We start from the raw sequence: 23691 nt of genomic DNA on the forward strand, positions 1-23691 counted from the left end.
GGATTGCTGGATCCTGGCTTCCAGTAGCATACACAGCGACTTGTGACCCCTGGCTCAGTGCAGTTCTGCAGAGGGAGGAAGTGGTGGGCTGATGGCCAAGAAGGCCACAGAGATTTAGCTGGTACTGTTTTCAACTGTGTTCCCCAAGAGCTGGTCCCCAATGCCCATTCTTCTGCCTGTCAGGATGGACTGATGGTGCGGTCAGGTCCTGCAGGCTTTCCTAGTGTCTGCGGTAGCTCCTTTGATTTCACAGTTCAGCCTGGCCAACCTCCTGCCCTGCGGTCTACAAATAGGCTGGGTACTACTTGACTTTACTTAAAGACATACTTAAGGGCGCCTGCATGGCTCAGTGGGTTAAGCCTCTGCCTTCGGCTCAGGTCATGATCTCAGGGTCCTGGGATGGAGTCCCACATCGGGCTCTGCTCAGCAGCTTCCCCCTCTCTCTGCCTGCCTCTCTGCCTACTTGTGATCTCTCTCTGTCTGTCAAGTAAATAAATAAATAAAATCTAAAAAAAAAAAAAAAAAGACATACTTAAAGGCAAGCCAGTTGGGGCGCCTGGATGGCTCAGTGGATTAAGCGTCTGCCTTCAGCTCAGGTCATGATCCTAGGGTCCTGCAATCAAGCCCCACGTCGGGCTCCCTGCTCAGCCAGGAGCCTGCTTCTCCCTTTCTCTCTGCCCCTCCCCTGCTTGTGCTCTCTCTCACTCTTCTCTCTCAAATAAATAAATGAAATCTTAAAAAAAAAAAAAAGGACAAGCCCATTACTGGTTTTATAGGAGAGAAAGAAGTGCTCCCAGGATCAAGGATTTTGGCTGGGAAAAAGTCAAGGAGGAAGGGGTAGAAATGTCACACAGAAGAGACTAACTTTTGGAAGTTTGATTTTTAGCCCATGACATCACAAAACGCAACCTAGACCCAAAACTCATCTCTGGCCAAGTTTCATTCTGATGTTTAGGATGACTAGGAAGAAGGTGACAATTTCTTAGACATCCCTACCTGGAGGGAGTCTCCTTCAAACTTCAAGTCTAGGGGCGCCTGGGTGGCTCAGTCATTAAGTGTCTGCCTTTGGCTTGGGTTGTGATTCCAGGGCCCTGGGATCAAGCCCTACATTGGGCTCCCTGCTCGGCGAGAGGCCTGCTTCTCCCTCTCCCACTCCCCCTGCTTGTGTTCCCTCTTTTGCTGTGTCTTTACCAAATAAATAAATAAAATCTTTAAAAAAAAACCCTCAAGTCTAGTCTTTTTAGATTAGACACTTTTATAGTGCCCAGATGCTTGTGTAACCAGAATTACACGATGCAGGCTAGAGCAGGAAGGGACAATGCACACTGTGTGTCCAAACCACTCACTTTACGAAGAGGCAGTGGCTGCCCTGAAGAAGGGCAGCATCACCAAGGGCAACAACAAGGCACTGGGAGCATGATCATCCTTGAAATAGGAGAACAGGGCTGCTGTCTCTGTGAGTCCAGAAACATGGAGGATAAGCTCCATCATCAATGGAAGAAAGGTCCAGAATGCCCTGGTGGACCTTGGTATCATTCTTAATAATTCCCATGGTTTAAACAGTGTCATGGTGTGTCTGGGTGGCTCAGCTGGTTAAGCATCTGCCTTTGGCTCAGGTCATGATTCCAGAGTACTGGGATAGAGCCCTGTGTTGGGCTCCTTGCTCAGTGGGGAGCCTGCTTCTCCCTCTACCCTCTGGCTCCAGTGTTCTCTGTAGCTCAAAGAAATAAAAATTTCAAAACAAAACAAAACAAAAAACCACAGTGTCAGGAATGTCCATAGCAGGTCATCAAAATTTGCTCCATGAGGGGTGCCCGGGTGACTCAGTCAGTTAAGCATCTGCCTTCATCCGAGGTAATGATCCTGGAGTCCCAGGATCAAGCCCCATGTCGGGCTCCCTGCTCAGCAGAGAGTCTGCTTCTCCCTCTGCTGCTCCCTCCCCCTACCCATGCTTGCTGTCTCACTCTCTCAAATAAAATCCTTAAAAAAAATTTATTCAATACATGAATAAGCTGAATCAGACCTAATTTCTGACATTCTAATTCAGAAATTGGATAATACTTATCTAAATTCACAAGTCCTTGCTCAGTAAGTTCCTGGTCTACACCCTGCATTTTATCTGCATATCCCCAAACAGTAAGGTAACAGTATCCATGCCATCATCTGTGATGGGGCATTTGTCCACAGAGAGGATGGGTATGGGTAAAGGAAGCAAAATTCATACTTAACATGAGGCCCTGTGAAACAAACACAGGTTCCTTAATCACAGTGTAAATAAACTGGTTTAATTCCGTTGTTACAAAATAGATGCACTAAGATCACCGAGGGTAAGTACAGAACATACAAGAAGGCAAAGTCCTCATGTCACATGAACTCTTTGAGGCTGAGATTGTGGACACGATCTTATTGTTGTCCTGGCACTTAACTGTTCATAGCGATACCACCACTAAAACTACAAAAGCCAAGCCATATTTAATTTTTAAAGCCTTGAAATAAGGCCTGCTTGGCTTCGAGACAGCTCAGCTACCAGTTTCTTGAGCTCCGTGGGCTATCTCGAATGTTCATCCCCTACTTGACTCTTTTGTACTAGCAGGTTAAGGCAATATTAAAGAGCTGCCAAACAGCTTCTCTTGGTCACTTGCAAAGAAACGTTAGGTACACTAGGTTATCACAGAATCATTGCTCCTTCTCGTGACAGCCATGCTACCGAGAAGGAAACGACAGAAGTAATCTTGTCAGACAGAGATGCTGTCTGCTGGGCTTCACTGGGGAGTTTATCTACCCTGGCAAGGGACAGACTTGACGCCCTTCCACAGCAGACCCGACAACTCAAATATCATGCTGGGGTAGTTAATTTTTTAAAAATTTAAATTTTTAAGTTCATTTTTAAAGATTTTATTTATTTTAGAGAGACAGCATGTGAATGGGGGGTAGGGCAGAGGGAGTGGAAGAGAGAGAATCCTAAGCCACACCCAGTGTGGAGCCCAATGTGGGACTCAATCTTATGACCCTGAGATCATGAACTGAGCCAAAAATTGTCATATGGTTAACCAACTGAGCCACCCAGGCGCCCCTAAATTTTTTTTTATTTCTAAGTAGACTCCATGCCCAGTCTCATGACCCTGAGATCAAGACCTGAGCTGAGATCAAGAGTCAGAAGCTTACCTGACTGAGTGCCCCTAGGATAGTTAATTTTATGTGTCAACTTGACTGGGCGGTGGGGTGGGGATATTTGGTCAGCCATTGTTCTGGGAGTTTCTATAAGGGTGTTCTGGGACGAGCTCAACATTTAAATCAGTAGGCTGAGTAAAGCACATCGCCCTCTCCAGTGTGGGTGGTCCTCATCTAATCAGTTGAAGGTCCAACTATAAGAAAAGGACTCTTTCTCAAGTAAGAGAATTTTCCCGCCTGACTGCCTTCAAACTGGGGCATTGGTTCTTCTTGGGTTTCCAGCCTGCTAACTTTCTAAAAGGAACTACTCTATCAGCTCTTACGGTTCTCAACCCTTCACATTTAGACTGGAATGAAATTAAGCTCTCCTTGGTCTACAGTTTGCCAACTCATCCTGCAGATCATGAGACCTGCCTGCTCCATAACTGCATAAGCCAATTTCTTATAATAAATCTTTTTACAAACACACACACACACACACACAGACACACACATGGAGACACACTCCTTATTGGTTCTTACTGGAGAACACTAACACACATGTCCAGGCCTCCTATCTAATTTTCAAGAGCTCACATCCCAGTCCCAGCAATATATCTACCAGATGAGTACTACGATGGCCTGGAACCCTAAAATGAGAGGACAAACAACACAGGGCCACACCAAAAAGTCAGACATGATTTGTCAGCCTTTATTAACCAAGAGCAAAGCCGAGCCCTAGAGTTTCCTTTTAAAAAACCCAACCTTGTTTATGGCAAACAATGATTTAATTATATGTTCAATACTACAGAGCAATAATTGATCACTTTCTAATCAGTTATTCTTCTGAGATTAAAATACAAGTGTAAAACGGTTAAAATAAGATTCTCCCCAGTGATTTAAAAACAATTCCAATTGAAAGACATTTCAAACACGATGTGTAGAACTCAGGACCAAAAAAAGACCTTAAAACATTTTACCTTTGAGGTAGCACAATAATGCTGAATTAGATCTCCTTTATTACAATGAGCTTAAGAAAAAAATGAGGAAATGTACCTTTTGCTCAAGGTGGGCTAAATGGTTTTCTGCAAATCCCCCATGAGGTTAGTGACAGATTTTTTTTTCTTTTTTTTTTTTTTTTTAAAGTATAAAGATAGCCCTGCAGTGTGTAAAAGGAAACCCACAGGGGAAGGCTGCTTCCCATAAAATAGACATTAGAATCATTGAGGAACGTCAGCAGTCAAGACAGGAGGAACAAGAGGTAATTGTAGTGAAAAACCAAAACAACTTGTATCTTGGCAAGACTGGTTTACAAGTGTATGTCAAGAACAAAAATTCCAACATCAGCCAACCGAAAACAAAAGATAAAAGATGACATTCATGGGTCTTTTTCCTTTTTCTCTGTGCAAAAATGCTCTTTCACTTTTTCTAAGTGAGAGAAGGCTGTCTGTACACTGCGACTTGACATGGAAATGCTGTGTGCCCCGGGGGCCGCTGGGCACCAGTGGCACCTCTCGCTGACTACCATTGTGAGCAGAGAATCTGGGCATTAAGAGGATGAACATGACCTCTCCGGGCCGGAGAACCACTTCTTGCCACTTTGCTGCTGAATTAACTCATTAAACTGCTCAAAGAAAAGCTGCACTCCGACTTCTGAGAACCTACTGCAATTATATGTGAGACTATCAACTAAGAGGACAGCACACATGACGCCTTTCTTCAGAGACTACGACCAAAAGAAGAGGGTGGGCGTGATAGACTGGGCCTAGAAAGAAGGATAATACTATAGGTTGGGCGTCAAGGCTAAAGGAATATTCTCCACCACCCCAAATCCATAGCAAAGTCAGGAAAGAGGGCATGAAGCTCTAACCCACGAAAGAGAACAACATAAAAGGGATCTCTTCCCAACACACACCTCCGCTCGAGACCCAAACAACAGTGCAGGGATTGCCGGGCATAACGTGGACACCAGAGCCCTCAGTCGAACTTGGTCTGCCACCTCAGATTCCCCATGCTGCGAAGAGACGGGAGCACTGCCGGACTCCTGGCACTATTTCACTCACGCTGGTCCCTTTAAAGTCTTCCTTCCTCAAGCCAGACCCCCAAGGGGCCCTATATGCAGTGAGGGTCTGGACTCGTGATCCCTATGTCAGTCTGTAGTTAGAGCTGGAGGGCTTAAACCTGGATGACTTCTACTCTGTAAAACAGCGACTATCAGTGAGTTGGGGGTATCAAAGAGGCTTCTGCGAGGGGGAAGACTGAACTGGGATATGCAAGAAGGCAGCCTGAGAAGGTCCATGCCTAACAGCCTAGAGGAGTGACTCAGGACACTAAGCGGCCAGCTGGCCCTGACTAATGCTGGTATGGGGGGTACAAGGGAGCATCTGCTCAGTGTTAAACAGAGTCCTCGCATAGTTTGGGGCTAGGCCTCTGTGACACCCCTAAAGCTCCATGTACTTGCTTCTTTTGGACGAAACAGGTGTGATTCTTGTCTGCTAGAGTACAAGATCTGCTTTCTTAATTTATTTGATGATAAAGCAACGCCCTAGAAAGAACCACCTTGGAAAATCGTGGGAAGAAAACCACATGGGCTTTCCCAGCACTAGCTGCCTGTTTTGGAGTATTAGTTACAACCTTTCATGATTCTGGGAGCTGCAATGCAGGTTACCTCGCTAGGGCAGTCTGAAGGCAATCTCCTGCTTTTGCTTCACAGAACACAAGAAAAAGGGAGACTTGACCAAGGTTGTGGTGAGTCACCACTCTGGAAATCTCTCCACTGCACAGTCCATGGCAAAAAGCAGAGAGCCTGGCTTACATGGAGAATGGAAGTGACCATGTGGGCTCCATTATTATCCTACAACAGGAATGACTCAAGCCCCAGCATGCAGTCTCTCGGGGATTTACTGAGTTATGCAAGTTTAAAAAGTAAATTATACTGGAAAGGGCCTCTTGCTTTAATATAAACTTGGCTACAATATTCAAATTTATCTCTGTGCAAACTTCATACTGCTCTTAGGATCTCTTGTAGCATCTGGTTCTAAGTCATTCATCCTGAAATATATCTAGTTCGGATAATTCATCAGAATTCTGCTTGATATAATTAAAAGGTTAAAAAGTTTTAAAATACAAGCTAATTTACTTTCCTCTGGGGTTAATAACTGGAACCCAAAATATCCCAACACGTTAATTAGAACTAGCTCTTTGCAGTAATTCTATGAAATGGTGAAGGATTCCGATTTTTAAAAACAAAGAATTGATCTTCAGGATAAATGCGAGTCAGCTGACACGCTGAAGCATATGAATAGGTCCAACAGGAATTCCCTACATACAGAAATAACATTTTTTTTTATTTCAAAAAAATAGCTGCTTCCTCTTTAAAGAGTTTAAAAATTGATAGTTCAACAGCAAAGCTAGGTACGGACACTGGAGTAGGAGGAAAGGGCTCTCTCTGTAGTGCGACCTCCTGCTGGCACACTGCCATTATCGGCTGGTGGGGCAACTGGAAACAAGATGGCAGGAGCTGCCCAGGGAAGTACTTGGGTCAGATAAAGTGACGGCACATCCAGACCCTGGCTCCTCAGAAATGGACAGCAGTTCACTCAGGCAAACCGCACAGAGATTAAATAAAACAAAATAAAATCTACTAAAACAAAACAGAACAAACCAAAACCCCCAACCCAGAAAACCTTCCCTGGCTCTCTGCTACCTGAAGAATGTGTGGAACCCAGATTTTCTGCTTTAACACGGGTCCTCACAACCAATCAGTGTGCTCTGGGGTGCTGACCCGCTAGGCCCCAGGGCAGGGCCTTTCCCTCAGCATCGCTGGGAGTTTGGAGACAGCTGTCATGGGCGCAGATGTCAGGTGACAGTACAGGGCCTCAGGCCCACAGACCTCAGCCTACCTGCCGCCATCTTCTACTGTAAAACCGAAGGCTTTGAGTGTGAACAAATGCGGACTTTCTCAAAGGACAAACGAGAAGATCAAGGGCTATAACATTTCCCTCGAGAAAGGTCAGGGGCGGGTGTCTACAGTTAAACACAGGTCTGTGCAGACCTGTGATGACTTCCAACAGCAACAGTAGCAGCCAGAGAGGAAAGGAACATGATGACGCTGTGAACTTGGTATCAGGCACTTAAATTGTTGGAGAGACATGCCATTTTGAACCAAAGACGTGACAGCTGGGTTGGAATAATCATTACGAGTGGTCTAATAATGGGCTTTCAGAAGCAAAGTGGAGGAGGTGTGGGTTGAACCTCTGCCCATCTTTTAGTGCTGACTTTCAAGTTTTCTAAATGCCCACGGCCATAGCAATGGCAGCGGCGGGGGCAACAGCAGGAACGGTTCTGTCGTGTCTGTCTTGTGTGTGTGTTCTGTGGCTGACCGGAAGGTTTTGGTGTCACACTGAGAAGGCTCTGGGGTGTGGCACACCTACTGCCCGGGGTCAATCAGATCCAGGCTGGAACCAAACATCTTCACCAGCTGTTCCTCGTAGTGGGAGATGTTCCTCTTCATGATGTCCATGCAGGGCCCCAGAAGCCTCTCAAATGCTTGTACATCCATCACTGCGTTGTTAAAAAGAGGTGCGAGAGAGAATGAATTCTCTACACCAATAATTCAAAGTCACTTCCCTCACCCAAACCTTTTCTCACATATACCGGTTCACCTTAGGGAACCAGACTGGGGGAGGCTGGGTGCTGGGAAAGGATGGGTGTGTCTCTGTGAGAGCAGCCAGACTCTGTCCTCTATCTGCGACTTTGCAGAGCCCGGCAGCACCTATTCACTCTGTCCCGATGGAGCCCCAGACACCTGCCTCCGAGACTGCCCCTCACAGGCTATCCTCACTCTGTGCTCAGCAGTGTTTGCTCAAGGGGTACCTCTGCCCATTTCTAGCTGGTCCCACAGACCGTTCAAGCCTCAATGTGTGTGAGAACTGGTGAAATGAGTCAAGGCTTTCAGATGGGAAAAAATTACCGCATGTTGGGGAAAAAAGTATTCATGCATGAAGAATTTATTTTTCTTACCTAAGCATTTGACGTCTCCCACTGCATAAGCCGAAGCAGCTCTGGGTTTGTTGGTGACCAGCGCAAGCTCTCCAAAGTACTGCCCCTTGTGGCAACGGGCAATCTCAACCTCCTGGTTCCCGCCATCCTTGTTGGCTTTAGTCTAGAGCAGATGGAAGACATGACCTAGGCTGATTCCAGAATCACAGCTGAGCATGTCCAGTTACACGCACTTCCATCCCCTTCTCAGGACAGTTAAAACACAATTATTGAGAAATTCACTTTGTGGAGACACTAACTGTACCATGTACACTGCACGGGCTAATTCATCTCAGCGCTCTGGTTTAATTAGAGGAGTTGGCTTTTACCTGGGACTTCATCCAAGCCCAACACCGTTCAGGTAATGGCTAAATATCGAGAGGTAAGGAGCAGACCATTTTCTTTGGAAGGTTTTATATAGATCTTCCAAAAGGAAAAAAATATGTATGTATTATAACATATATATTATGTCGATATAGATGATCATACTATAGTGTCAATTATATATTAACATAAAATACATACATATTTTTATATACTATACATTTACATTATATGTGTATGTATATATGAATGCTGTCCTTTTGGTAGATGCTGACTTCTACTTCTACTTTTGCTAATTCCTGCTGAATGATGCCAATGTTTCTCTTAGGTAAAGTCACAAAATCCTGGATTACTTCTTGATTTGAGACCATGCCTTTCTCGAACAATACAGTGACAAATCTTTTTAGGTACTATATGCTTCTTAATTAATGGTTCCCTCCAACACCGCACACATGTTTTTAGAAGAGCTGAGTGACTAAAAAAATTTTTCTTTATAATGTTCAACCTGGATATTTAGCGGTTTAACTCTGTATTAAGAAATCACGCCTGGCTGGCTCAGTTGGTTAAGCATCTGCCTTCAGCTCAAGTCATGATCCTGGGGCCCTGGGATGGAGCCCCACATCGGGCTCTCTGCTCAATGGGTAGTCTGCTTCCTCCTTTCTCTGTGCTCTCTCTCACATAAATAAAATCTTAAAAAAAAAAAAAATCAAGCAGGTTGTAATTTGTGCTTATCAAATTACAGAAAATAATGTAGCATATTTTATGTAATATCTAGTGTTTCCTCTTTTTTTTTTTTTTTTAACAAATCCATCTGCTAAGCTAAGCAATAATCTCAGGAAAGAATTACTGAGAATTTACTAGTAAGAGTTAGTCTCAATCTCTAAGAGTCACTTTGGGTTACATGCCGATAAATTCCCTTTACTCTTCTGCCCCAACCTGTGTGCTCCGAAGCTGACCTGCTCCATCAGAGCCAACGCTCTCCTTCCAATTCCTGTAGCATTCTCCAGGATGGCAGTTTGTGGCCCCCTAGTCCCTTCTTTAGAGTAGCAGTTACCACAGGGTCACATGAACGCCAGCCCCCTGGGGGATTTGTTACAATGCACATTCTCACTCAGTGGGTCTAGGGCAGAGGTCAAGCCTCTGGATTCCTAAGGAGCGCCCCCAAACCCCAGGGCCACAGTGCTGCTGGTCCCACATACCCAATACTAATCCATGATCAGAAGATGCCAATGAGTATTTGAGAAATGTACGAACATATATCACTAGTCCAAAAACAATCAGTAAAAGACCATAGATGTTTCGATCTATTGTTTCATGTGAAACAGATCTATTTTTAATAGAGATTTAATATTTTTAAATCTATTTTTAACAGAGGCGGTAATTATGTTTTTCTTTCTCCATATTTAACTTGTACTAAAGATATTCTTTAAAAGGTTTCATATTAGGTTAGAATTATATTTAACTATTTTAACAAATTCTACATTCTTAAAAAAAAAATTGGAATAGGGAAATCTGGTGACAATGGACTTACGATGTGGACCACTCCTCCCACCTACTGGCCATCAGTTTTCCAGGCCTCCCTATCCACGAAATGGCATAGTAATACTAGTCCTACAAACCTCCTCCCCAGTGCTCTAGAAAGGAAGCTTTTTTCATATTCAACACCCACGTGTATGCCTTTATCATATAATTCCCCCACTTTCTACACGGGGTTTATCTTTTTCTTACTGATTTGTAGGCCAGTATTTCCCATGTTAATGATGCCACAGAGGCAAAGGCAATAGGAACAAGCAGAAATGCGCTAAGTCCCCACCACTGGAGGTTGTTACACGTGGGTCTTTGCCAGTCACATACCTCACAGAATGATGGTTTGTTACACTAGACACACTTCGCATTATTTAAAGCCAGCAGCTACTTTCTGGGCACGCACCTGGCAGAACCTGCACCATCACACACAGACTCACCTTGCTTCTGATCAGGATGCTCACCTCACCAGACTCTATAATGTAGAAGCTATCAGCCTTTTCACCCTAGAAAGGGACAGAAGGTCATCAGAGCTATACATATGTATCAGCGAGGGACACATCATTTTCTCATTGCCCTGATTTGTATTTATTTGCCAGCTCTACAAACTAACCAAGGGCCGACAAATTCAGCACAAAACCAGAGGATCCTGGTCACCGGGACTGTCAGTCCAACTACGACTGACACACATCTCTCACTTCCTAACATGGAATAGTCACATTTCTCCCCATGAGCCTGCCCAGGCGGCACACAGATCACTACTGCTGCTGCTCAGGTCAGTCTGCTATTGAAACCTGTGATGAGGGGAGGGGGCACAGGGGGACCAGGAGGCTAGACTGCTATAGAAAATATCAAGGTGGGGTGCTGGGTGGCTCAGTGGGTTAAAGCTTCTGCCTTCAGCTCAGGTCATGATCTCAGGGTCCTGGGATCGAGCCCCACATGGGGCTCTCTGCTCAGCAGGGAGCCTGCTTCCCCTCCTCTCTCTCTGCCTGCCTCTCTGCCTACTTGTGATCTCTGTCTGTCAAATAAATAAATAAAATCTTTAAAAAAAAAAAAATATCAAGGTGACTCCTGGCTACCCCTGAGCCTGGGGCCCAGGGATAATCCAGACCACCAAATGCACCCCTCGGGAGGACAGCCTGGATCTGGAGAAAGCCCTGCCTTGGTGGACAGCCTGGATCTGGAGAAAGCCCTGCCTTGGTGAGGGAGGTACTTTGATGTGGGTTGATGTCACTCTTGCGAGTCTCGGACTTTTCTTTTGCTTGCTTGGATTTTAAACCACTTGGCTGAACCAGTCCTTCAGGTATTTCAACAAGTAATTAAGTACTTACTATGTGCCAAGGCACTGTTCTAGGTATGTGAGATGCATCCGTGGAAAAACAAATATCCCTACCCTTGTAGAAATCACAGTCGAAAGGGCAAACAAACTATAAACAATCAACATGGTGAATCAGCAAATGATACTGTTGTGTTGGAAGGCAATTAAGTACTCAGGGGAGAAAGCAGAGCAGGCCATGTGGGGTCTGGAGGGCTGGGGGAGGAGACGGCTACAGTATACAAGCAGAGTTTCAAGACGGTAAGACCTGAACAAAGGCTGCAATGAGGCAAGAGCTCAGGAAGCAGACGGAAGCCCACTTCCGTCTCCGACCTCTCTCTCTCAGCATCTGGAGCAAGAATCATCTACACTGGGTAATTCAATACTAATGCTGTGTCTTCATTCCATGTGGGTCTTATGTCTTCAGAAGAATCTACACTTGGGAATTTTTGTAAGACTTCAACTTTGACGACCGCAGAGAACTCCAAGTGGACACCCTAAAGCGGAGGCCGCCATTCCTGAGTGAGTCTAGTCCCAGTTCACTATGTAACAACCATCGCTCCATGTGAGTAGAAGCCACAGCTCTGTAAAGGGGTGTTGTGGGTTTCTGCGCTGCTGTGTCGGGTAGGTACCCTGTACCCAACAGGCTAAATCAGCATGAAATTGTAGAATTACACAAATTAACTCCCTGACATGAGTTGCTGAAGGAAACTAAGGGGGAGCCAGAGGTAGGATCACCAGCAGGAAGAGTGGTTTCTAGGTCCAAGAAGAGTTTCATAAAGAAAGATGTGATTACCAGTGTTCAGTGCTACTTGGAGGTCAAGAGTAGTAATGATTCACATGTGTGGAAACATTCTGTTGACCAAGACGAGAGTGGGGTGAGTGGTAACCATAAGCCACAGAAGGGACAGGTGGTGAAGGGTGGTGCCTGAGCTCTTTCTGTTTGGATAGATGTACTCATTTTTCAAGCCGATGAACTTTCACATATGTATGCACCTGTGTGACCACCCCCTCGATCAAAACAGAAAAATCTTTCTGGCCTCCACCCTACAGAGTGTTTTGCAGTCAAAACCACCATGACTTCACTATTAGGAAACTGTTTCTGACTTCTGTCCTTGCACTTTTCCTTAACTTCTGTTAAGGAAAGGAAGGCTGTTCCTTAACTTCATATAAACAGAATCATACATTGCCTTTTGTGTCTGGCTTCTGCTAGTCCACCTTGCGAGCCCACACCTTGCATATGCCTGCCTGTGATAGGGATAAGCTGGTCGCTGGAGTAAACACAGAGCGAGTGGAGGAATGTGAGTGACTCGGGCATTTCTACAGGATGGAAAGAATGAGTTTGATGAACAGGAAGCCCAAATAAAACAGAATCTGCTAACGGTGCTGTGTGCTCACTCCCAGCAGGCACTCTGGAGAGCACTGCATGTACACTGCTTCACATAATCACCTGAGAAGTCAATAAGGTTTGTACTACTGCCGTCCCGTTTTACAGAGGAGTTCCCTCAGATGCTCAAAAGATAAGTAACTTTGCCATAGGAGGTGGGGGAATAGCTGGCGGATTCAAAACTGAGAGGAGATGGGAAGGAATTATTAGCAAGACCAAGTGGACTAATGAGGCTTGCTTAGGTAAAAAAGCTCTTCTCTTTCTCTAGACCAGAGGAAGCACCATCTCTGATGCTTTTAATTTTAGTAATTTGCTAATATATCACCAGAAAGGATTATCGTAGTTTACGAACAATTTAAGAAGAAACATTTAAAATAAAACCATGAATGATGAAAATAGTCTATGGAGGCGGGGCACCTGGGTAGCTTAGTGGGTTAAGTGTCTGTGTTTGGTTCAGGTCATGATCCTGGAGTCCCGGGATCAAGTTCCAGGATCAAGTCCCTGCTCAGCAAGAAGTCTGCTTAGCTCTCTCTGCCCCTCACCCCCGTTCTTGTGTTCTCTCTCTCTCACTAATTAATAAAACCTTTTAAAAAGTGTGTAAGGCTGGGGGTGCCTGGGTGGCTCAGTGGGTTAAGCCTCTGCCTTCGGCTCAGGTCATGATCCCGGAGTCCTGGGATCGAGCCCCGCATCGGGCTCTCTGCTCAGAGGAGCCTGCTTCCTCCTCTCTCTCTGCCTGCCTCTCTCCCTACTTGTGCTCTGTCTGTCAAAAAAATAAATAAAATCTTAAAAAAAAATGTGTAAGGCTATAATAAGAGAAACTCTGAAGGGGGCAGCTCGCCAGAGGCTCCCCTGCCAGCACATATGGTCTAGAGAACACCCAGAGACAGGCTGAGATGTACACTAGCATCCCACCAGCCTCTGCAACAAGCGATGGCTTCTGTTCTTTTGGTCGCATCTGGGCCCCAACTGGACACCTGCACTAAGCGAGGTACCCACCCTCAGGCACAATCACATGTAAAGAACAGCTGGGTTGCAGGAAGGGGCTAGTGGCATGTTGGTGCTAAAGAGCCACAGCAAGGGCGCCTGGGTGGCTCAGTGGGTTAAAGCCTCTGCCTTCGGCTCAGGTCATGATCCCAGGGTCCTGGGATCGAGCCCCGCATCGGGATCTCTGCTCAGCAGGGAGCCTGCTTCCTCCTCTCTCTCTGCCTGCTTCTCTGCCTACTTGTGATCTATCAAATAAATAAAATCTTTAAAAAAAAAAAAAAAAAAGAGCCACAGCAAGTCAGAGAACAGTAAAGAGGGACTTCAGGCAGCGATCTCTAAATGCTGACCATCACCACTGATCTTTAGGGATTCAGGGAAGCTCCTAGTTTGTTTGTTTTTAAGATTTTATTTATTTTTTTGACAGAGGGAGATCACTAGTAGACAGAGAGATAGGCAGAGTGAGAGGGGGGGAAGCAGGCTCCCCGCTGAGCAGAGAGCCCGATGCGGGGCTCGATCCCAGGACCCTGAGATCATGACCCAAGCCGAAGGCTTGGGTCATGATAATTGGGGGGGGGGGCCTGGGTGGCTCAGTGGTTTGGGCCACTGCCTTCGGCTCAGGTCATGATCTCGGGGTCCTGGGATCGAGTCCCGCATCGGGCTCTCTGCTCGGCAGGGAGCCTGCTTCCCTCTCACTCTCTCTGCTTGCCTCTCTGCCTACTTGTGATCTCTCTCTGTCAAATAAATAAATAAAATCTTTAAAAAAAAAAAGAGAGAATTGGGGGGGAGGGGATACCAAAAACAAAGCAGAAGAAAGGAAATAAGATAAAGACAGAAAGTAATGGAAAAGGAAATATTCAATAGGATTAATAAAACGTGAGAGCTGGTTCTTCAAAAAGACTGAAAGAATTGATAAGCCCCTTGCAAGCTTGAGCAAGAAAAAAAAAAAAAGGCACAAACAACAGTATCAGGAACGAAGATAGGAACATCATTCTAGATGTATATTTTTAAAAGGCGTTATGGGGAAACAATTAACAAAACTAGAAGGCAGCCTATGGAATGGGAGAAGATATATGGGACAAAGGGTTAGCATCCAAAATCCATAAAGAACTGATCAAACGCATCACCCAAAAACCAAATAATCCAGTTAAGTAATGGGCAGAAGACATGAACAGACACTTTTCCGAAGAAGACATCCAGATGGCTAACACACACATGAAGAGATGCTCAGCATCACTCAGCATCAGGGAAACAGAAATCAAAACCACGACGAGATGCCACCTCACACCTGTCAGAATGCTAATAACAACACAAGAGCCAGCAGGTGTTGGCGAGGATGCGGAGAAAGGGGAACCCTCTTGTACTGTTGGTGGGAATCCAAATTGGTGCAGCCACTCTGGAGAAGTTTTGGAGGTTCCTCAAAAAGTTAAAAATAGAACTACTCTATGACCCAGCAATTGCACTACTAGGTATTTACCCAAGGGATATAAAAATACAGATTCAAAGGGATACGTATACCCCGATGTTTATAGCAGCATTGTCAACATGAGCCAAATTATGGAGAGAGCCCAAATGTTCAATCAATGAATGGATAAAGATGTGGTGTACACACACACACACACACACACAGGAATATTAGCCATGAGAAAAGAATGAGATCTTGCCATTTGCAACAACATGAATGGAGCTAAAGTGTATTATGCTAAGTGAAATAAGAGGAATACAAATACTATATGACTTCACTCATGTGTGGAATTTAAGAAAGAAAACATGAACATATTGGGAAGAGTGGGAGGAAACGAGAGAGGAAAATAAACAGTAAGAGACTGTTAACGAAAGAGAACAGAGTTGATGGAGAGAGAGGTGGGGGCAGATGGGCTAGATGGGGGATGGGCATGAAGGAGGGCACTTGTGATGAGCACTGGGGATTGTATGTAAGTGATGAATCCCTGAATTCTACTCCAGAAATTAATAGTGCACTGTATGTTAACTAAGTAACATTTAAATAAAAAAATAAAAGGTTTTATATGAACATTATGACCAAGCTTTGTGCCAGTAACACTGAATTTTAGACAAAGATGAAACAGAAAGCATAAATACTTTAACAATTAAAATAATTTAATCGGTAGTCAATAATCTTCCTACAAAAGAAACACTGGTAAGTTCCTTAAGATAGCCAAGAAATTCTAGCCTTTTTTTTTTTTAAAGATTTTATTTATTTGACAGAGAGAGAAAGAGAGAGAGCGAGCATGCACAAGCAAGGGGAGCAACAGGCAAAGGGAGAGGAAGAAGCAGACTCCCTGCTGATCAGGAAGCCCAGTGGAGGACTCCATCCCAGGACCTGGGTTCATGACCTGAGTCAAAACCACATGCTTAACAGACTGAGCCACCCCAAAGAAATCTAGTCTTATACAAACTCCTCAGATAATAGGAAGAGAACAGGATCCCAGCTTACATTATGAGTCTAACATCCTGATATCAAAATCTGACAAGGCTGCTATAAGAAAAGAAAATTACAGGGGCGCCTGGGCAGCTCAGTGGGTTAAAGCCTCTGCCTTCGGCTCAGGTCATGATCCCAGGGTTTTGGGATCAAGCCCCGCATCGGGCTCTCTGCTCCGAAGGGAGCCTGCTTCCTCCTCTCTCTCTGCCTGCCTCTCTGCCTAGTTGTGATTTCTCTCTGTTAAAAAAAAAAAAAAAAAGAAAATTACAGATCAGCCTCACTTGGGAATATAGCCATGAAATCCTAAACAAAATATTAAGAAACTGGATTCATCAACATATGAAAAGGATACCACACAAGACCAAGTTGGTTTATCTTAACTCAGCAAAAAAGGGCTATTTTCACATTTCAAAATCAAATCAATGTAATCACTGAAGCCTCCTTCATAACTGCTAAAAACTAGAAACACCCCTAGTGTCCATCAGCAGTGGGAGGCAGTTTATTCACACACTGGCACATTGTACAGCACACCAACAACCTACAGCTGCACACAACAATGTGGGTGAATGCTGAGCAAAAGAAGATGCAAGTAAAAGCCTACTTTCTAATTCCAATGTAAAAATTTAAAAAAATAGCAAGATGGGGCCATATTGTTTAGGATGGATACCTAAGTGGCAAAACTATAAAGGAAAGTAAATACATGACTACCATAAAGGTCAGAAAGAGAGGTAGAAGGGCTGTGACTAGGAAGGAACTCATGAGGCTGGAACAGCTTCTGAGGTGTAAGGGTATTTCTCTGAAAATACCTAGAAAATAAATTTCTGGATTATAGAATAAATTCAGCTTTCCAGGATAAGGATAAATTTCTCTCAAAAGGGGTTCAGCTAAGTTATTCTATTAATGGTGAATAAAACTTCCTACTGCATTTTGGAATTGTTAGATTCCTACTTTTTGCCAAGCTAATAGGTATAAAAATATTTCTCACTGTGGTTTTTAATTTGCACTTCCTCATTACTCAATGAGGCTGAAGCCAATTCATTTCTCACTGATGCCAGAACTATGCTTTGAGAATACAATTCTCATAGTGTCAACCTTCCTCTTAAAAATCTTGGAAAGTTCTTCTCAAACATTTCCACCAAGTATTCTTAGGGCAAGGGCATTACCAGTCTTGGAATAGTCTGTATCAGTGGTTTTCAAATTTTAGCAAACATTAAAATCGTCTGGAGGTATTGTTGATACCAAAACCAGACAAAGAGATCACAAGGAGGGGGTGCCTGGGTGGCTCAGTGGGTTAAAGCCTCTGCCTTCAGCTCAGGTCATGATCCCAGGGTCTTGGGACTGAGCTCCGAGCAGGGAGCCTGCTTCCCTCTCTGTCTGCCTCTCTGCCTACTTGTGTTCTCTGTCTGTCAAATAAAATCTTTAAAAAGAAAATAAAAAGACATCACAAGGAGAGAAAACTACAGATAAACATCCTTTATAAACAAACAGAGAAATCCTTAATAAGGGAGTTACCCATTACATGCTAGATGGGATGCTGCCTAATTCACTTAGTAAATTAATACTTAATTTATTATTACTTAACAAGGTAATTATTTAATAAAGCCAATTACATCTTCAAATTAAAAAAACCAAAATTTTAAAAAATTAAATCCCATAATAAATAAAAAAGATAATATATCATGACCAAGTGGGGCTCACTCCAGGATGCAAGCTTGGTTTAATATTCAAAATTCAATCGGGGTGCCTGGTTGGCTCAGTGGGTTGAAGCCTCTGCCTTCGGCTTAGGTCATGATCCCAGGGTCCTGGGATCGAGCCCCACATCGGGCTCTCTGCTCCACAGGGAGCCTGCTTCCTCCTCTCTCTCTGCCTACTTGTGATCTCTGTCTTCAAATAAATAAAATCTTTAAAAAAATATTCAAAATTCAATCGATATTAGAAAAAGTAAAGGGATGCATGCTTGGCTCAATGGGTTAAGCCTCTGCCTTCGGCTCAGGTCGTGATCTCAGGGTCCTGGGATCAAGCCCCGCATTGGGCTCTCTGCTCAGCGGGGAGCCTGCTTCCCCCTCTCTCTGCCTTCCTCTCTGCCTACTTGTGATCTCTCTGTCTGTCAAATAAATAAATAAAATCTTTTTTTCAAAAGTCAAAGGGGGTGCCTGGGTGGCTCAGTGGGTTAAGCCTCTGCCTTCAGCTCAGGTCACGATCCCAGGGTCCTGGGATCAAGCCCCGCATCAGGCTCTCTGCTCAGCGGGGTCTGCTTCCCCCCGCCTGCCTCTCTGCCTACTTGTGCTCTCTCTCTGTAAAATAAATAAATAAAATCTAAAAAAAAAAAAAAAAAAAAGGTCAAGGGGCACCTGGGTGGCTCAGTGGGTTAAAGCCTCTGCCTTCAGTTCAGGTTATGATTCCAGGGTCCTGGGATCAACCTCCACATCGGGCGTTCTGCTCAGCAGGGAGCCTGCTTCCTCCTCTCTCTCTGCCTGCCTCTCTGCCTACTGTGATCTCTGTCTGTCAAATAAATAAATAAAATCTTTAGGAAAAAAAAAAGTCAAGCAATGTAATTCGTATTTTTAACTAAAAAAGAAAACCCATATGAGCACCTCAATAAAAAAGGCAAAAGCATCTGACAAAATTCAACATCTTTTCATGATAAAAACCAAGAAAACCAAGAAGAGGAGGGCCTTTCCCTAACCCAATTAACGGTATTTATAAAGAAGCTTACAATTTACATTATACTTAATGGTGAACAATTAAATGCTTTCCTCCTAAGATCAATAACAAGACAAAGATGTCTGTTCTCAGCATTTCTATTCAATATTGTACTGGAGGACCCAGCCAATGCAATAAGGTAAATTAATTAAAAATGAAAAAGAAGGTGGGGTGCCTGGGTGGCTCAGTGGGTTAAGCCTCTGCCTTAGGCTCAGGTCATGATCTCAGCGTCCTGGGATTGAGCCCCGCATCTGGGCTCTCTGCTTGGCAGGGAAGCTGCTTCCCTTCCTCTCTCTCTGCCTGCCTCTCTGCCTACTTGTGATCTCTCTGTCAAATAAATAAATGAAAAATCTTAACAAATAACGAAAAAGAAGCCATACAGAAGTAAAACTGTCCTTGTTCATAAACAAAATAATCACCTCTACAGAAAATCCCAAGGAAGCTACAAAAAAAAGCTACTAAAATCAGTGAGGTTAACGAGGTTATAAATACCACAGGATCAATATGCAAAATTCAACTGTATTCTTACACACTAGCAATAAATAATTAAAAATTGAAAAAAGGAAAACCACCTAGAATAATGTTAAAAGTATGAAATATCCAGGTATAAATTTTTTTAAGATTTTAAAATTTATTTATTTTCAGAGGGAGACACAGCAGTGAGAAAGGGAACTCAAGCAGGGGGAGTGGGAGAGGGAGAAGCAGACTCCCTGCTGAGCAGGGAGCCCAGATGCGGGATCAATCCCAGGACCCTGGGATCATGACCTGAGCTGAAGGCAAACGCTTAATGAATGAGCCACCCAGGAGCCCCAGATCCAGGTCTAAATTTAACAGATGTATAAGACTTGAAAATATAAAATATTAGAGGAAAATTAAAATATATAGAAAAATTTAAAAACTTATAGATGGGGCGCCTGGGTGGCTCAGTCAGTGAAGCATCTGCCTTCAGCTCGGGTCATGATCCCAGGGTCCTGTGATCGAGTCCCACATTGGGCTCACTGCTCAGTGGGAAGCCTGCTTCTCCCTCTCCCACTCCCCCTATTTGTGTTTCCTCTCTCACTATTTCCTTCTCTGTCAAATAAAATCTTAAAAAAAAAAACAAACCCTTATAGATATCTATGTTCATGAACAGTGTATGTATCTGACAATAAGCTTTTTTGATTATAATGTAAATGACTGACATCAAACTTTTGATTACTGAGGCAACCACTTCAAAGACACCCATCTTGAATAAACACATTGCCAGCTATACAACTAGAGAAAGAGCCAGGCTGCTCCCACCTATAAAGTTTCCCTTTTAGAAAGCCCCGGGAAACACAGAAAACTGACCACTTGAGTGACCCCACTTTTCTCTTTTCATACCCTAATTCCTGCTCTGATATTTTAAATTCGCCAATAAAGAGTGAACGTGCCAAACCCTCGGGACTCCACCCTCATCCCCAATAAAGACAGAATTCCAGGTCCCCCACCCCACTCTGTGACCTCACTGTGTGGCTCTGGATGTGCTATGTACCCTCCAGGATCCGTGAGTAATAAACCTGTGTTTTCAAAGTTCCCTCATGATTGCTGCTGAGGTAAGTCTTGTAGTCATAATAAGAACCACAAGGGCTGGTCCAGCCATAACACTGGCTCCGGAGAAATGTCTGTGGGGGCTTGCTAGGAGTAGGCATTCCTAGCTGACAGCATCACTACTGATGGCCCGAGACTGACACAAAACACTCAATTGTTACAATGTCAATTCCTCCCCCAAGTGATCTATAGATTCAACATATTCTCAATAAAAAAAATCTCAGTAGGCTTTTTTGGTAGAAATTGTTATGTTGGTTCTAATATACAGAAATGAAAAGAGCACAGAATAGCCAAGATAATTATGAAAAAGAAAAAAATTTGGAGGGCTTCAACTATCTGATTTTAAGACATAGTATAAAAAGCTTTTATAATCAAAACAGTGCAGTTTTCAATGGAACAAAACAGAGACCAGAAATAGACCCAAAAACATACAGCCAAAATTTTTCAATACAGCTATCAAGGCAATTGGATAGGGTAATCTTTTTAGCAAATGACTCGGGAACAACTGGACATCTATATGCAAAACCCTGTAAAAAACTTTACACCATGTACAAAAATTAACTCAAAAATGGGTCACGGATCAGGGATACCTGACTGGCTCAGTCAGTAGAGCATATGACTCTTGATCTCAGGGTCATGAGTTTAAGCCCCGTGTTAGCCATGGAGCATACTTTTAAAAAAAAAAAGGGGGGGGGATCACAGATCTAAATGTATGAGTTAAAACTATGGAATATGTACAACTGCCCTGTTCAATACAGTAGCATGTGGCTACTGTGCACTTGAAATGTGGCTTCTATAGATTTAGATGTGTTTTTTTTTAAAAGATTTTATTTATTTGTCATACAGAGAGAGTACACACAAGCAGGCAGAGAGGCAGGCTGAGAGAGAGGAGGAAGCAGACTCCCTGCCAAGCAAGGAGCCCGATGTGGGACTTGATCCCGACACCCCAGGATCATGACCTGAGCCGAAGGCAGCGGCTTAACCAACTGAGCCACCCAGGCATCCCAATTTAGATGTATTTTTTTTTTTTAAAGATTTATTTATTTATTTATTTGACAGAGAGATCACAAGTAGGCAGATAGGCAGGCAGAGAGAGAGGAGGAAGCAGGCTCCCCACGGAGCAGAGAGCCCGACGCGGGGCTCGATCCCAGGACCCTGAGACCATGACCCGAGCCGAAGGCAGCGGCCCAATCCACCGAGCCACCCAGGCGCCCCCCAATTTAGATGTATTTTAAGTATAAAATACACATCAAATTTTGAAGACTGAGTACCAAAAAAAAAAGATGGAAAGTATTTCATCACTGAATTTTTGTATCACTTAGATGTTGAAATGGTATTATTTAAAGATAAAGATACATCTATCATATTATTAGAATTAAGTTCACTTTTTAAAAAAAATTTGGCTGCTAAAAAATTTTAAATTATATATGCATCTTACATGATATTTAATGGTGCTGTCCTAGGAGAAAGTCTTATTGACCTTGCAAAGTTTTTAAATAGGGCATGAGAATAAAGGAACTACAAGAGAAAAAAAGTTATAAACTAGACTCTTCAAAATGAAAAACTTTTTTTTTTTAAAAGCTACTATTAAGAAAGTAAAGGTATGGGATGCCTGGGTGGCTCAGTCATTAGGCATCTGCCTTCGGCTCAGGTCATGATCCTAGTAGGGTAAAGCCCCGCATAGGGCTCCCTGCTCAACAGGAAGCCTGCTTCTCCCTCTCCCACTCTCCCTGCTTGTGCTTGTATTCCCTCTCTCTCTCCGTCAAATAAATAAAATCTTTAAAAAAAAAAAGTGAAGGGACAAGAGAAGTGGGTAGGGGATGGGCTACATGGGTGATGGGGATTAAGGAGGGCACTTGTTATGATGGGCACTGAGTCTTATAAGTGATGAATCACTAAGTTCTACTCCTGAAACCAATATTACACTGTATGTTAACTAACTAGAATTTAAATAAAAGTTTGGGAAAAAAATAATTAAAAAAGAAAAGAAAATGGGGCACCTGAGTGGCTTAGTTGGTTAAGAGTCTGCCTCCAGCTTAGGTCATTTTCCTGGGATCCTGGGATCAAGCCCTGCATCAGGCTCCCTGCTCAGCGGGGAGTCTGCTTCTCTCTCTGCCCCTCCCCCTGCTCCTGCTCTCTCTCGAGCTCACGCTCTCTCTCTCTCTCTCAAATAAAATAGAATCTTTTAAAAATTTTTTAAAAAGAGAAAAGAAAATGAAGAGACAAACCATAGCTACAGCCACAGATTGGAAGAAATATTTGCCAATCATATGTCTGATAAATGATTTGTAGTCAGAGCACATAAAGAACTCTTACAACTCAATAATAAGAAGCCAAATTATCTAATTGTAAATACAGCAAAAGATCTGCAGCAATTTCATCAAAAAAACATGTGGATGGCAAGCAGCCACAGGAAAAAGATGCTCAACATCATTAGACGTTAGGCAAATGCAAATGGAAACCAAAATGAATTACCACTTCCTACCCACTAGAATGGCTGAAATTAAAATGACTATTGATACTAAATGTTGATGAGGGTGCAGAACAACTGGAATTCTAGTACATTGCTAGGGGAATGCAAAATGGTAGAGCCATTTTTAAAAACAGCTTGGCAGTTTGTTAGCCATACATTTCCCATATGACTCAGCAATTCCATAAAAACATCTGTCCACACAAAGACTTGTGTAAGAATGTTCAATGCAGTTGTATTCATAATTGCCCCAAACTGGAAAGACTTCAAATGTCCCTCAACTGATGAGTGGAAAGACAAATTACAGTACATCCATACAGTGAAACAGTACTCAGCAATAAAAAGGAACTATCCACTGACACATACAACATGAAAAAAATCTCAAAAACATCATGCTAAGAGAAAGAAGTCAGACACAAAAGACTACATGCGCTACGATTTCAATCATATGAAATTCTAGAAAAGGAATTTCTGTAGTGTTAAAAACAAATCAGTAGTTTCTAAGAGTTAAGGGATGGAGCAGTGGACTGACTATGAGGGAACTTCTTGGGGTGATGGAAATGCCCTATACTATGATTCTATGATTGTAGGGATGGCTATAAAACTCCAGAATTGTATACTTGGTGATTTTATTTTATGTAAAATGTTCTGTAACACGGGGCGCCTGGGTGGCTCAGTGGGTTAAAGCCTCTGCCCTCAGCTCGGGTCATGATCTCAGGGTCCTGGGGTTGAGCCCCACATCGGGCTCTCTGGTAGGCAGGAGGCCTGCTTCCCCCTCTCTCTCTGCC

At 43.6% G+C, this 23691-nt stretch overlaps 1 protein-coding gene across 1 annotated transcript in view; it reads right to left on the minus strand.

Moving 5' to 3' along the window:
* Nucleotides 1-3841: 3841 nt before the first annotated feature.
* Nucleotides 3842-23691, minus strand: part of PRKAR2A (protein kinase cAMP-dependent type II regulatory subunit alpha) — a 108980-nt gene continuing 89130 nt past the window's right edge. Inside the window, exons 9-11 of the mRNA XM_045991170.1 lie at nt 10479-10544; nt 8173-8314; nt 3842-7713 (exon numbers count right to left, since the gene is read on the minus strand). Coding sequence (XP_045847126.1) covers nt 7580-7713; nt 8173-8314; nt 10479-10544 — 342 coding nt within the window. The 3' untranslated portion in view covers nt 3842-7579. The remainder of the gene's footprint in view (nt 7714-8172; nt 8315-10478; nt 10545-23691) is intronic.

Source organism: Meles meles, chromosome 20, assembly GCF_922984935.1.
Source record: "Meles meles chromosome 20, mMelMel3.1 paternal haplotype, whole genome shotgun sequence".
In the NCBI taxonomy this organism is placed as follows: domain Eukaryota; kingdom Metazoa; phylum Chordata; class Mammalia; order Carnivora; family Mustelidae; genus Meles; species Meles meles.